The 16,070-nt window shown below is 39.1% G+C and overlaps 1 protein-coding gene across 3 annotated transcripts in view; it reads right to left on the minus strand.

Moving 5' to 3' along the window:
* LOC105021402 (CUB and sushi domain-containing protein 1) overlaps positions 1-16,070 on the minus strand; it is a 398,226-nt gene that overhangs the window by 98,465 nt on the left and 283,691 nt on the right. For all 3 annotated transcript variants that reach the window (XM_020047620.2, XM_020047618.2, XM_020047621.2), the window contains exons 11-20: positions 15,932-16,035; positions 15,537-15,649; positions 8,356-8,538; positions 7,415-7,741; positions 5,664-5,858; positions 5,224-5,362; positions 4,866-5,053; positions 3,161-3,349; positions 673-789; positions 230-445 (exon numbers count right to left, since the gene is read on the minus strand). In XM_020047620.2, coding sequence (XP_019903179.2) covers positions 230-445; positions 673-789; positions 3,161-3,349; positions 4,866-5,053; positions 5,224-5,362; positions 5,664-5,858; positions 7,415-7,741; positions 8,356-8,538; positions 15,537-15,649; positions 15,932-16,035 — 1,771 coding nt within the window. The remainder of the gene's footprint in view (positions 1-229; positions 446-672; positions 790-3,160; positions 3,350-4,865; positions 5,054-5,223; positions 5,363-5,663; positions 5,859-7,414; positions 7,742-8,355; positions 8,539-15,536; positions 15,650-15,931; positions 16,036-16,070) is intronic.

Below are 16,070 nucleotides of genomic sequence, written 5' to 3' on the forward strand. Positions count from 1 at the left end.
ATGTATTCTATTCAATCATCTAAATGGTTTATGCCTTATAAGGGGTTTTCAAAGATGTGGATACATATTGCATATTTGTATCTCTCTCATTACGGTGTAGATGACAGCATGGGCAGTGTCATATCTATTTTGAGTGAACATTCTTCTACGCATATCCAGTAGACTACGAACAGCTTTATCATCTCCTTAAAATTCATACTCACAACCTGACGAGAAAACGTCCACCCACCTGAGAAGGACAAGTTGAATCCTTCATAGGACATGGAGAAGTCAGAGACGAAGCGGAGCTGGGCGCTGAAGTTTCCAAATAGGCCGGCTTTGACGGAGGGGGGCAGGACGGAGCCAGTGACCCTGGCCACGGGTTCTGTGAAGCTGCCGTCCTCTGTGATGAGCAGGTAGTCATGGGAGTCCTCCAGGTGGAACGTGTGGAAGAGCAGCTGCACTCCTGGGGAGTTTCAGATAAGATTAGGCCTCACTGAGTCACACATCAGAAACCCTGTCTCGATGTCACACCTGCTCGGATGGAGGGCTGTGGATTAATGTTGATGAGGATATAGAGGCGCATCATTGAAATAGGGCGCCGTAAGCCTACTGGAGTCACAGCAACTCACTTAGTTTCCGTGGAAAATTGTTGGTGTGTTCTTACGATGGAGAGCTGTTCATAATTCTTACCTTTGCCATGAGACACCTCTATCGTCCAGGTGCAGTTCAACGAGTTTGGATAGAAATCAGGAAATCCAGGGGAGAGAATTGTTCCCTTTTTACCAAAGATGTAACCACCACACAAGGCTAGGGGGAACAGAATGATACACGTCACAAAGGAATTATTGTTAGACCTCCCATACTTAAAGAACATAGAGAACTGAACATTTCCATTATAAATGATAAATGAATGCCATTTCTTGCATAACAATTGAGAGTTTTTGAGAAATAAATTAGAACAGCATTTATATCAATTAAGATGCAAATGATAATGAGCTTGTATCATTAGATTTTTTGATTAGCATGCCAATAGCGCCGCAAATTGCTAAAAGAAATTGCAATATTAAAAAAAGGGTCCGGGTGGGTTTGATACCAGAATCTAGGTCAGAGCCTGCAAACAATATCCCTCAGTGGTAGATAATCTCTTTTGCACTTTGTAAATGTTCAAACTAAACTTCAAGTCTCTCCTCCATGTTATTTGCAAAGACAAGCCTGATGACAGTGTGAAACACAGACATAGACACATGTTACCCAACTGGGCTCAGGAAGACGAAGAAATGGGTTACTGTTTGCTGATAGTGAGTCTGTCTAGAAAGATCAAAAGGGAACTAAATATCCAAGGCAGAATTATGACAGGAAAGACTCCATCAATGGAGATTGTCAGGCAGAGTTGTCTACACAACAACTTATCCCTGCCTTACGAGATGAATATAAAAGCAAAAATAAGTCAAACGAATGCCCTTAAAGGAAATATGCTAATTTACATTGGCTTCTGTGTAAGTATCATGTATGTTAATTGTGCTTGCCATGTTGGTGAGGCAGGTATGGGAACAAACAAACAGAGGTCCAGAACCTCTAGCCTGTGAGGTTTCGTCGCTCAGCGTTTTTAATTGGTGTGAGGATCTGTTAAATGCTGTGAAAATAGCTGAAAAATGAAACAGGCATTCCCAAGATAGCACAGGTTCCCATGAACGAATGTATGGAGTTGGCCCTCGCAATTATACCCAATTCCGTAGGCTATGGAGATGCTGGTGATTAAATGGGGCTCATGTCGCGCATGTTATCATACACGCCCAAGGCTCCCACTGAAAGTTAATCAGTGAGAATGGTTCTTTTGAGTGTGAGACAAATAAAAATCTCATAATTGCATGGTTTCCCAGCATGCATCTACATATGTACAAGGTCTGATTCATCCCATTGGTAAAGAGAGGGGGAGATACATATGTTGTAATAGATGAGAAAAACCAGGTGTACTGTACCTTCATCCCAATGCGAGGGATTGTTACAAATGACTTCCAGTGTAGTTATCACTAAGAGGGCCTACAAATACGGCCCTGTGTGTTTATGAAAAGACACCCATTAGACAATGTGTGGGTCTGAACAATCAATAGCCACAGTATGGTCATTGTCACAGTTCGGATAATCACAGAGCTGTACCCGCTTCTCTAAGGTCTTAAGACATGCTGCCACCATGGAGGCACCACCCAGCTCTCGGTGTGGACCTGTGGACAATTTCTACAGGAAGTGAAGGATGCAATCCCGAAGCTCGGAATGGGGGCCACTACGAGAATAAACCAATGATGAATGATCAACGTTATGTTCTGTGGTTGTTCTGTGATTGATTATTTCACACCGTTTTCGGAAAAAGAATAGCGCAAAATTCTCCTTCTAATATAAAACACACACATATATATATATATATATATATATATATATATATATAATGAATGGGTGATTAATCAAATGTTTGAATCAGATAGCAGCTTCATCTTGTATTTGAGGCAGACCTGTCTATTGTAAATGTCTGAAGTGATAGAGTGGGTAAGAAGGACAGAGAGGCAGATACAACGGCAGCAAACATTGTACATATCTGAATAGGATGTGGAAATGCCACTACTGTCGTTCGTGAAGGTCAAGTTCAGAAGAGAACACTGTCTGAATCAGATTTGGCTAGAATAGAAAATACAGCTGATAAGGAAGTCGTCTGGAGGACAATATTACGCGTGGAAAACCTTATGTCCAAAGGCTTGACTCCTCTTACTTGAGTAAAGAAAAATGTGGCACCCGCTTTTTTTACCCTAAGAAGTTGGAGACCAATGAGCAAAACCGTTCAAATAAGGTCTTGCACAATCTCCAACCTCTCCGCCGAGTCTTAATTTGTTGTCTCTACCACCCAAATCCAAGGGTTCAAATTCCAGTCACCTCTCCTCTCATTAAGAATGAATGAACTCAGCCCCCCCAAGGGGACCCGAAGAGGGTTACCCTTTCCCCCCCAGACAGGCCCGGGAGGGCGTCATTAACAGCACGCTGTCTCCCATCTCTGTGTGACCGCGATGGGGAATGTGAGGGGAGGAGGTGACGGCGGGGCAGGTGCTGCCATGCATGTCACTGCAACTGACTGGACCGGCAAAAAGGACAGAAGGGAAGGGCAGGGGGGGGCTAAATGGGGGTGCACTACCGTCACAGCTAGGCAGCGCATGGTTCCACTGATGGGTCCTCTCGCACACGATGGGTTCCTCATCACTCAGTGTGTAGCCTTGATCACAGCTGAACGTCACCCTGGACCCAATGGCAAAGTTGTTCCCATGCCGCTTTCCATTGACTGGGATCCCAGGATCTAAGCAGGAATCTGTTTCCATCATTATGCCTGTGGGAATAGAAAGAGGTATTTCGTTCCAACTTGAAGCTTTAAATTGAATAGTGGATGGTGTCAGATTCACTCTTTACTGTATAAATCATAAGGGGTGGCCGCAATGAGTTCTATCTCCGTTTTCCTCTTGTTCCATCTCTTGGTGGAGGATTGTCCTCATGGCAAATATTCTCCTAAAATGTATATTTTATTATGCCAAATGCATACGTCAAATAAGTTCATAAAACACAATAGTTTTTAAAATCTAATTCCAACCATTTTTATTGGTAGTCATGTGTCCCTTATTGACCGCAATATTGTACTAAGTTAATTACAGAGTGGTAATTATAGGAAACATTTAGGGCATTAATTATTGAACAGATATACCACGGAATACAAATAGCTGAATATTATTATTTCCTAAATTCTTCTTTGTATAACAGGTCTTCACATTTCATCACATACTCTACAATTCACAGAGGAAGGAATTGCATTATATACTGTATATATATATATATATATATATATATATATATATATATATATATATATATATATATATATATATATATATATATATATACACACACACACACACACACACACACACACACATATATACATATATATATATATACATATATATACACACATATACATACATACATATACACATACATACATACATACATACATATATATACACATACACACATACATACATATATATACACATACATATATATACACATACATACATACATACATATATATACACATATACACATACATATATATACACATACATATATATATATATATACACATACATATATATATACACATACATATATATATACACATACATATATATATATATATATATATATATACATATATATACATATACATATATATATATATATATATATATATACATATATATACATACATACACATTCTCCCCAATTTCATGATATCCAATTGTAATTACAACTATCTCATTGTAACAAGCCTAAATGGTCTGGGGAATGTTAAAAGCTGTGAATTGGAATGTTTTCATCATACGCATCCACTTTTAGACATTAGGAGTTTTCCCACGCTGCACATACAACCAAAGGGCAGTCGGGTTAGCATGTATGAGGACAAGTTCACTCGACCGAAGACCTCATTTAGCATTTGCGGGCGCCTGAGCCCCACATCTGAGGAAGCTGCTACAAGGTAGAAACTGAAACTGTAGTAGACAGCTTGGCACTACTAAAGGGTATCTTAAACTGCTCGACCACCCGGGAGCCCAAAAGTGGTCATTTTGAAACACTATTCAATAGGCGATAGGTTACGAAGCTTAATGCTTATTGCTATTTGACAACACCCACCACATGAGCTAAGCCAGTATGGAGATAAGCAGTACACAAGTGAAAGTGATACTTAAAAACAAGTATTAGCCAATAAGCAAAATGTTTGATTGCAAAAAACAATGTCATCAGTCTTCAATAGTAGCATTAAAAACTGCAGTAAAACATTTTGAACTCACTTTCGTAGCGGATCTGGAAGCCAACACTAGAGCGACTGTTGTCCGTGGTAAATAGAAGGTACATGTAATTACTGGTGCTAATGAGGAAATGGGGTGCCTGAGTGCCATGATATTCCCCAATTAAAGGAGAGGAGTTGGAGGGGCCATCCCGAATCTCCAGTGTGTCATAATTAACCTCAGTCTGGAATCTACATTGGAACAGACACAAATAAGGAAAATATATGTATTAGAGACTAGTATACCATCTAGGCAATTTGATGTAGCCTATCATGGCAGATTATTTCAATCAGGAAAATGCTTGGGTGAAACTGAAATAGCCAAATCAATAGTAAGATGAATTAGAATCTAAATTACAGACCTGTCAAAGGATATCTTGATGGCGTGATCTTTGCTGGCTTCAACGACCCATTCACAGTTTAAAGAGTCTTTATAATATCCCGGCCAACCAGGGGAAAGCAAAACGCCAGTTGGAGCAGTCAAATGTCCCCCACAAGGAGCTGGAGAAACATATTATCTTGGTGTAAAGGTTCAAATAGAAAAACGTTAAGTCTATACGCAACAGCTTGCAGCAAAAGCCCGCAGAGTTTACCCGCATGGACAGCCGAAGGAGAACTTACTGTGCTCGTTACTGCGGAATTAGCACCCTTTTAGAGGCTGTACAAAAAAAAACTACATTGTAGAATCCCGCATGACACGCCCCCCCCCAGCTCTAACCCGAGGGAGTCGTGAAGACACTGGCAGACTCAATTGGGTACTTATGGGATTAAACAGGGGTTTTTGTTCAGTATTATACAGTACCTTCACAGCGAGGAACTGCTGCGTTCCACACGACGTTGCCATCCTGAATGATGCAGGTAATGGCCTCAGACCCGTGGGTTTTGATGAATCCTTCGTCACACGTGAACAGCACCGAGCTCCCCAACAGGAAGTGCTCCCCAAACCGCTGGCCATTGACAGGGACGCCGGGGTCGTGGCACTCATTTTGACCAAACGCTGGAGGAGAAGGGGGGCGTTGAGCATATTAGAATTGCGTGGGTGAATTCAGAGTACTCAGGTGTGATTTGTCAATCAATGAGTAGACAGGAAACCGAATCCTGTGTCACATTCAACTCATTTGTCTTATCCCAGAGAACACAATGTGAGCACGGTTAATTATTCATTTAATTGGGAGTTGATGCTAATCACGCAACATCACGAACACAGCGGAGAGCTGGAGAGCGGCGCCGCGGAGGAAACGCTGCCATTTGTCTGCTTCATTGTTATAACAATCCCGCATGCTGACTGTCACTCCCCACACCTGATTTGAAGACACGTCCCTCCCCTCCTGACACTCTGTCAGTTCTGCAGCGCTGGCACTGAGATGCCACGTCCACAGCCCACCCCCCCCTCCCCAACGACACAAAGGAAAATGAGACAGGAAGGAGACAGGAGGGTCCAGTGGATTCATACGCTGAATCAGAACGCTAACAACATCCTCTCCACCGTTTCATTAACCTCCCCCACCAGCGAGCCCCGCTTCTGTGGCACCCTCTTCAAAGCAATCCAGGGGCTGCAGAGGAACGGGCGTTTTGAGAGCCACGTCTCCCCGGCCGAGGGGAGTGCAAGAAGAGAATGTGTCCTAGAGATAGCAAACAGGAAGTGGAGACAGCAATGCTCAGACCTAATTTCAGCTCAGTGTGGCACGAGCATAATTCCATTAACACCGGGCACACCCGGATCAGTTCAATATTTTTTTGTGCTACACAGAGTCTATTTCGAGGCAGGGGACATGAACAGACCTCTACCATTGCAGCTTCCTGTTTCATGATAGTGTCTCTGAATTATCACCAAGAAAACAGAACATATAATGCTTTTGATATATACCTTTAAAGTTGTTATTGCTTTGCAGTAATATTGTTTTCACCTCATGTACAGACAAAAACAAGTCTGAGGCCCAATAGTAGACAAACATTCATTAAAATATGCATTAACATGTAAATATCGCACAAAATTTGTGCGCAAACATTCCCACAGCAGGTTGTAACGAGAGAAAACGTGCTGAATTAGTATCTCACATTTTTCATAATGTGTTGAATAATACAAAAAGGTATGGATAGGTTGGTAGGAAAAGTGATGCATTACTTATATTTTGAAATCAGTTAACGTAATATAATAGAAATAACAGTCAAAGGGGACATTGCTGGTTTAATTTATGTGGAAATATATAGATTTGTCTTCAGAATGTAACACTGTATAGCCATAGAAATTGTTAAATATAAAAATAATCGCCCACTTCTAGCTAGTGAGTCTCCATTCTTAGACAGGGATCCTACAATGCAAGAGTATCATTTAAAATTAAAATGTGATTTTTTATTAATGTTGATTTGTTACCTTCCATGTGAGAGCATAACTGACTAAGCATTTGATTGAAGCCCTACAGAGACTTTCTTAGTCAGCATTTGTGCCACAGGCAGTTCCGAACTGCATAACAGAAGAGGTTGTGATACGCCCCTAGGTCTTAAAAATATTTCACAAGTCTTGAATATCTTTATAAGGAAGGTGTCCCTTACTTGTGTAAGTGATGTTAAAGCCTTTCCCAGTGTTGGAGTGGTCAGACTGGAACTCCAGGCGCATGATATGACCGTTACTTGCGATCTGAGAAGGTACGTCCTTCCCGGAGAATGTGCCAAACGTGGTGGGCTCAGACATCCCGTCGTCTTTCACAATGAGGTAGTCAAACTGGGGCTCCACCTCAAAGTCACTGAAAATGAGATGAATCCTGCTTCCTGGCTCTGCGATAATGAGCCAGACACAGTTCATGTTGTTCCCATACTCCTCAGGATAGTTGGGGGAGAGGATTATTCCTGATGGGGTAGTGAAATTGAAGAAGCAGGAGACTGCAAAAATAGATAAGGACACACACACACACACGCACAGATTTGCCATTATGCTTTGATGCATCACACAGTGAGAAAAGATTTGCTCTTTTATATGACATCACTCAAGACATTTGGTTTGAAATAGACGGGACACGTGCTTTCCGTTGAATGCTTCAGGAGCCACACCTCCGCCAAGTGGAAGAATAGCACCCACTGTCAAAACACTAGACGTGGCATCAACAAGAACCTGGTTGTTAAAACCTTTTGGAGTGGCTTAGATGTGTCGCCTGCACCCCAGAGGGAGGGGACATATAAAAACCCAAGCCATACAGACATAACTAATGCGGCCTCGAAATGCTTTGGAAAGTGTCCTCAATCGAAAAAAAAACTAAAAACATGTTGGGCCCTGTAACGAGAACAATGACCTTCTAATTTCATGGCTCCAAACCGGACAGAAGAGTACCGCGAGAGGGACCACCCGACTTGGGAGATGATGGCAGCTTTACACGGGTGACTGGGAGCAGTGACGCAAGCCTCCCTCAGACTGTTGGGGCTGTGGAGGTGTAGCCGATGGATCAAACTCGATAAGAGCGACGTTAATAAAACTCATGCATTTCTAAATGGCATCTTACACACGCAGCTGGGCTTGTTTCCAGACCACTGGTTGTTTTGCTGGCAGGATATGGTTCTCTCGCCGACCAACTCAAAGGCCGCCTGGCACTCGAACGTCAGCATGTCGCCGTGCAAAAAGCGCTCCCCTGTTCTCCGGCCGTACGCCGGGATGCCGGGATCCCCACACCCTCCTTTGTCAATTTCTGTAACAATATGCAGAGGTGTTATAGCCGAATATTGACACTCGCTGAGAAATATTAAAACTCAGAACATAATGTGACCTCTGATACAACCATCGATAGTTTGCATGATACAAGCCAGTGTGGGCATAATCCAAGAGAAAACAAACCAGTGAAAGCAATTTACTGTCATGCCAACTGTTGTTTATTTTCTCAACATCTTCAGGTAGAAGGCAACATTTTCTAGCCAGAGCAAAATGACAGTGACAAATGATCGATGTTCTGGAAGAGTTCATTTTTGTGTTAACAACCAGCTCAAGTCAGCTCAGCTCAGCAGCTCCACTGGCCCAGTTGAGCAATAATCTACAGGGGATGAGTTTTATTCCACCAGCACATTCGACAACCTTTGTGAGGTGTTAAGTGTCGGTTAAATACCTTTGGATCTGCCAAGGGCAATTAGTTGAAGGATCTATGCGGAGGCTTCTCAATCAGGTAAGGGCATATCAGCCTGATCGCAACCATGATGGAGATGTAATATGAACTGTCTTACAAAGGTTATGCCTTGCTTTTAAGCTCTATGCAAATGTCTCAAGTGGCTGCTAATCTTCTGTCCAATAACCTTCATTGTGATGAGAGAGGCCATAACAATACTTATTGAAATATTGCTGATAAGTATGTGGCAGTGACAAACATAAATGTCCGTAGAGTCAGAAATGTTCGAGCTACTAGTTATTATGACCCATTTCTGAAAGTGTGAGACTAAATCAAAAGTGCAAGACATGTTTACTATTTACTGGTACTATACTGCTGGTTAATTTACAAATTATGTTGATAAAGTAAGTAGGAGGTAACATTAAAATATGAGGTGGTCTGGTTCTGAGTTTATGCAAGTATTTAAGAGATGTCTGAGAACCTTGGGGTAATTTCTCTTTATGATCTCTCAATGTATCTATAAAAGAGGCGGCAGCTCCACAGAATCAATCTCAATGAAGAAGAGACTACAGCACTTACAACAACAATATGTTTCCATTATTACATAGCAACAGGTTTCCATGGCTCTGATCTTGCATTGTAATGTATCTGGAAAGGTAGACATACTTTCCCTCCCTCTGACTTATCTCCAATTTGAAACATAAAATATGCAACATTAAATAAGTCAGAAAAAAAAGACGGGAACAAACGGGAATATTACTTAAAAGAAACCACCTAAAATAAATGTGTAACTGCTTGCTAAGTGCATATGATGGTATTAGGCACGTTCCATAACCATTAATGTTGATCATCCAGCACCACTTTAATGATTTAGCTGTATTTATAGACAGTTTACAGTTACAGCAACAGTTTCTGTAATTTAGCAGATGCTCAAACAGAGCCACTTAAAGAACTATTAACCTCTTTATATACTTGTCCCCAGCGGGAATTTAACCTACACTGAGTCGAGTCCACCTTGTAACCAAGTGAGCTTTAATCTTCTTTTTTTGTTGGTGATTTTCACATTTCATTAGGATCACGATTCTCTTCACTCAAACTACATGTTTTTTCATCATTGCACAAACAATTACTCATGCACTCCTTATGCAGTACAGCCTGTACGGATTATTAATGTGTTATAAAACCATTTAATGCAATATAATTTCATGTTGTAATATGACGCTTAATTACGGTGAATGTGGCTGTGCAGAATCTTCCACCGGTATGTTGTATATAACAAACAAACACCCACTGTAAATGCCACCCTGACAATAAGTCCCACCACTTATCCTCTGTGGATTTGCTGTCAAATGTGACACCAGGATGGCAAGCGCTCGTGTGAAATTGAGTTTACACTGAGTTAATTGAGGTTGTGTCATTGTGCAGGGTTATGCATTGTGTTTCGTTGTCAGCTGTGCAAACTGTCACTGTGGCCGGGTAAAGTAAATGTTGAGACTTTCGTATGGAAGGGTAATATTTATATATCAACAAATCTCTTCATTGAAAGTGGATGCTAGTGACAAGGTACTTTCGGTACAATTCGTCTACATAAACATACAAACCAATAACTTTCAAACGTCCAGATGGTTATGGACAATGGCAAACCATTTAGAAAATGTATTTTCTTCCGTTTTTAGTATTATAGTGTACAAACGCTGATAAACCTGTGGTTACATTTTTTAGGTTGCATACTGTAAGCCAGTGACATTCGGTGAGTTCAGTGGCTGGGCAGGCCTGTCATTGAAATGAGTGGCCTAAAGTCCTTTAAGGTATTTCACTGCATTCCTTCACTTGTTTCATGTGATGCCACAAGGGACAGACCTGGGCATAGCGCTGTGTATCTTGTTAATTTAATTCCTATTGCTACTAACAGGAATATTCAAGCCTTGATACTCCATATGTTATCTTTCGAGGGGGTTTGGTTTATGAATATGTATGTTAGAAGCCTACTATCTAAACTGGATCATATCATTTGGGCCACTCAGGTGAATATTGATATTATATTTATGATGACCAAATCTAGGATGAATGGATAAACCACTGAATCTGAAATCATTCTTGCTTGTTATTAAGTCTTTAGAGCTGACGAAAAAAGAAAGACAGCTATGTCAAAATATATATCTCTGTTTCTAGGTTAAAATCCATATTCATCCACCAAAAAGTCAATCAATCAAACTTTTTATATAGCAAATTTCTTACAAAATGCATTTCCAGGTGCTTTAACAGGTATGTCAGAATGAAAAAGGTTAATAAATAATGCTTTGAAAAAATTTCTGAATTACAGTAAAGATATTAATGAAATATATAGCATTCCAATATACTTTTTACTATTGGCATTAAACCTTTGATTTGAAGAGAATTGAAACCTAAAGGGGAAGTAGTCTGTTTTCCTCCATCTACAAAACAATTTGCTCGTTTGTTATCCAGATTTACAACTTCAGAAGATATAATAATGGGTGCTTTTTGCTTGAATTGATTATAAAAGTTATCTGACAGACAAAGCATATTTTTAATGAGCTCAATCAGACTCATCCAAAAAAAATTTAATACATCAACTAGCATATAAAAGTCAGAACAAAGTCTAAACTGATTTACTTTAGTCTCACACACTAAACAAAAATAATGAATATGCTCTGGATATTGGTGACCATTGTCCCATTGTCTGTATCATGTATGTAAAGATATATACAGTTACACCATTAATATATTTAATCTATTCTAAAACCATTATTAGGTTTAAATTACTTATATATTTTCCTTATATATATTCATAACTATTATAGATAAGCATGCCCCTTTCAAGACATGGAGAGTGAAATATAGATAAAAACGTGTTCAGTCCTGAATTAACTGGGAATGCTTGACCTTGAATGCCAACTCAGGAATCAGTGTGTTACCCAAATCAGAAAAGATAAATCTGAATACTATGTAAACACTGCCTGACCTGGTTAAGTTCTGAAAAACTGTTCAAATGCCTTAAAGATTGTATTTCCCCTAATCAAAAAAGAACTAATAGATTCTGGCCTCATTACAGACTAATATGCATTTAATCAAGATTTCATTGAAGTGTGCTACAGTACCTTTTTGAAAGAACATCTATGCCTGCTCCTTGTTTTGGAAGATAACAATAATAGTCAAGGTTTTTCTTTTTACTAGTAAACACAAAGATATTTACAGGGTCAAGGAGTTGGACTCGTTGGAATTTCTTTCTTGTACTCTATGAAATAGTTGGATGTGATAGCATTCTAACCACATGGTGTTGACCAGATATCTTTGTCTGGTATAGCCTAGTCAAGGGGTCTGCACAATTCAATTTGTTATATAACAAACTTGCCTGTTCTTCCAAAGACTGTGCTACACACTGAATTTGTAATTGATTACATGTATTTATTTTTGCCAATAAATCTACACACAACACATTATAATCATAAAGCAAAACATAATTCAAAATGTGTGTCAATGTATTGAAAATAACAAAAACGGAAATATCTTATGTAGATAAGTATTCAGACCCCTTTTCGGTAGTTGGTAGTGCCTTTGGCAGCAATCTCATGGATATGCCTCCACCAGCTTTGCACATCTGAATCTAGTCTGTTTCTCCCATTCTCCCTTACGGATCCTCTAAAGCTCTGTCAGATTGGATGGGGAGCAACAGTGAATTGCAATCTTCAGGTTTCCCCCCACATTTAATGGGGGTCTGGATTAGTTTGGGCAATTCAAAGACATTCACAGACTTTTCTCGAAGCCACTCCAGCATTGTCTAGTCTGTGTGCTTTGGGTAGTTATCATTCTATAAGATAAATCTTTGCCTCAGTTTGAGGTCGTGTGCACTCTGGATCAGGTTTTCAGATATTTCAGTTTTAATATATATTCAGGGTCAATAAATTGACACAAAAACAGTTTTTGCTTCGTCATAATGAGATAGTGTGTAGAGTGACTGCACACAACATATATTTAATCAATTATAAATCAGCCCTATAACCCAAAAACATGTGGAGAAGAGTGAAGGGGTCAGAATACTTTCTGAAAGCATTCTACATCAAAAAACTGTGAGACACAGAGTTATTTTTTTCATCATTTTACATTGGCAGCGGTGAAGAGACCAGTAAAATGAGGAAAACATGTGCACCATCAAACTCTGTTTAACAGAGGCTACTGAATGATTTTTCAGGTTATTTTATGGAATCATTCCAATAAAGATTGTCTTCAAAAGTTTAGCTACACTACATGGATGGGGATGGAACTGTTTTTTGAGGCACGCTAAATTAATTCCAAATAGTCAACAAATTAATGTAACAAATACATTTAATATATAGAGTATTAAAATTACAATGAAGCATCAAAGTTTGCATCATAAACATTATGATAAAAACACATGACCAGACACACAGAGTATAGGCTAGGAAGGAAATTAAGTACATCATTTTAAATTGCCATACTAAATAGTTAAAATAATTTAATATGTAAATAAACATAGAATTGCCATTTTTCTGTTCCTTCAGTGCAACTGTATTTTTCCACACTGGAATGTGTGTAGATGCACACTGTTTCAACTGCTACAATATCATAAGTTAAAACTGACAGATAATGGTGACAAAGGTTAATAGCTGTAGGATTTTAGGCAAAGATGGGCTAAATTATAATTATAAATCAGGTTGATAAAAAAAACTGCACAATTAAAACAAGAAACATATAGAGAGGGGGAGATTCAGCAGCAGATTTGTAAGAAAAGTTGCGGGAGGAGGAGGACACACTTAAGTTTAAAGCATTGCTGGAAGTTTTGCTTAAGGACAAATGTGCCTGCTTTTGATGTATAGTTTTGAGCTTGCCTGTTTAATTTTTTTAATTTCCATCTATAAATGTATAATGTGTAAATGCTACACTTGCAAAACAGAACATGGTGTGAATGCATTTTAAAGGGAAATAAAAATATATTATCAAATGCAAATGTACTCAAATAACAGACTTATAATGTATTCTACAGTAACAACTACATGAATTTCTGAATGCCAATGGTATAACTCAATGAAATAATGAATTCAGTGATTTTCACTTAACAACTGATATGCTTTGCACAACACAGACTTGAGAGTTTACCAAGCCCCAAATTATATATTTTATACATTATATAGATTAGACTGATGCTAAGGCCCGTTTGAATGCATTGGGGAGACAAAGTTGTGATGTTTTCGGCATTTCCGTGTTGCATAGCAACACGGAAATTCACAGCATTGCTACCTATTTATGCTAGTTACTTAGCTGACACTCAGACAAAAATGACCATGTGAGAAATGTTTACCAGAGGTGAGTTTCTTTTAAAGGGGGACTCCCTAAATTACATAGTATTTCGCATAGTTTATGTCTAAGTGGTGTGTACTGGGTACATTCAGACAAGCTCTGTGCTCAAAGCTCATTTGTCTAACTGTTTTACCAGAAAGAACAGGTAATGTTGGGGATAAAGAGAATAACTCCAAAGAGAAGACAAGTAACCCTGTTCCAACATGTGACCATAAGATGCATAAGCATTTTCTGGTGTAATCCATTGTCTTTGTCAGGGTCTAATAGTGTAGGAACTGTCAAGACATCTGTTTACAGACACCACTGAAAAAACTGGGGAAAATGTACTGAAATGCTGATTGCCTGGCAGAAATACTCCTACAACAGACAAACCCATAAAACACGCATCAACAGTATGCCCACTGGACACCAAAACATATTTGCATCTAAATAGTCACCTAATCAGAGAAAAACATTTTCAAAATACCGGGGTTGATTGAATATGGGCTTAAATAAAATATTATTTGGGCTAGCAGGAATGGAATGGAAAGTAACTTTCAAAGTAAACCATATCAATATCAGAAACTCAAATCAATTTCATCATAACATTAAAAAAAAACATTTGTGTGGTTTAGACATTTCCAGAGTGACACATTGTGCCCATTCAACACATTAAGTCTTTGTTCAAGTTCATTGCTATTGGGTAGAAATACCCTGACAACATGACAGTTTAAATGTTTTGTCAATTATGCTGGTGGAAGAAAATTCTGAACATTAGTGTTCATTAAGACAGATGTTTAGATATATTCATAGATCTTTGCTTTGAGGTGGTTTGTAAACCTTTCCAAAATGAGTCAGTGAATTACATTTGGATATTTCTTAACATTTCAATGTCTGTTCAGAGCACTAATGCCGACCCATTTGCTTTAATCTTGACCTAAATTTATATATTTGATTAATTATCTTAATTTTTATCAATCTATTGATTATTAATTTCCCCAAATTTCCTCACATCAAGATATGACATCTATGCCGTCAAAAACTTTTCATAGGGTTTAGAGAAATGCTCACAAAGTTACTTGGTCATAAAAACACACTGGGCTGACCAATGTATATGTAACCTATATGATTTTACATAGGCGAAAAAGTGCCACAGTTTAAAGGGCTCCAATAAGCACGGCCTCTATGTAAAATGGCATGTGCTGCATGGGGTAACGCAAACGCATTTTTCACCAGACCATTGTATATGTTCAATAAGAGGATTGGAAGCATACCTTCATATATGGCCTTAAACCCTTGGGACCCGATGGTGTCATCAGACTGGAGATGGAGCCACATTTGGTTGCTCATACTTACAATCAGGTCAGGAACACTGGACCCTGTGAGACTGAAAGACATCACATGGAACTAAATTATTCATTGTTTTCACTCATAAAGTTTTATTCATTGGTCACATGCTCAAAAGCTATGGCTATTAATTTCAAGTTAAAGGTAAAGGTCTAATAATCACATGACAAACACGTTCAATTTATTGACTGAATAAACTACACAATGTACAGTTCGATTTCATCTGTGTAGACTAGAGCTTACTTATATGCACCTTAAAATAATCATACAGTAAATGCTGGAAGTAATGTTTAGAGACTGCGGGCATCTGCAGAGTACTCACACATAGAGCACTCTCCTGGCATCACCAATCTTCCCTCCGTCTCCAACTGTTAACGTGTCATATCCTCTCTCCAGATCAAACTCCTCAAACGCAAGCTTGATAACCTGCTCAAAACAATAAGCATTCCATTGGTTCTGGG

This window comes from Esox lucius, chromosome 6 (genome assembly GCF_011004845.1).
Source record: "Esox lucius isolate fEsoLuc1 chromosome 6, fEsoLuc1.pri, whole genome shotgun sequence".
Classification (NCBI taxonomy): Eukaryota; Metazoa; Chordata; class Actinopteri; order Esociformes; family Esocidae; genus Esox; species Esox lucius.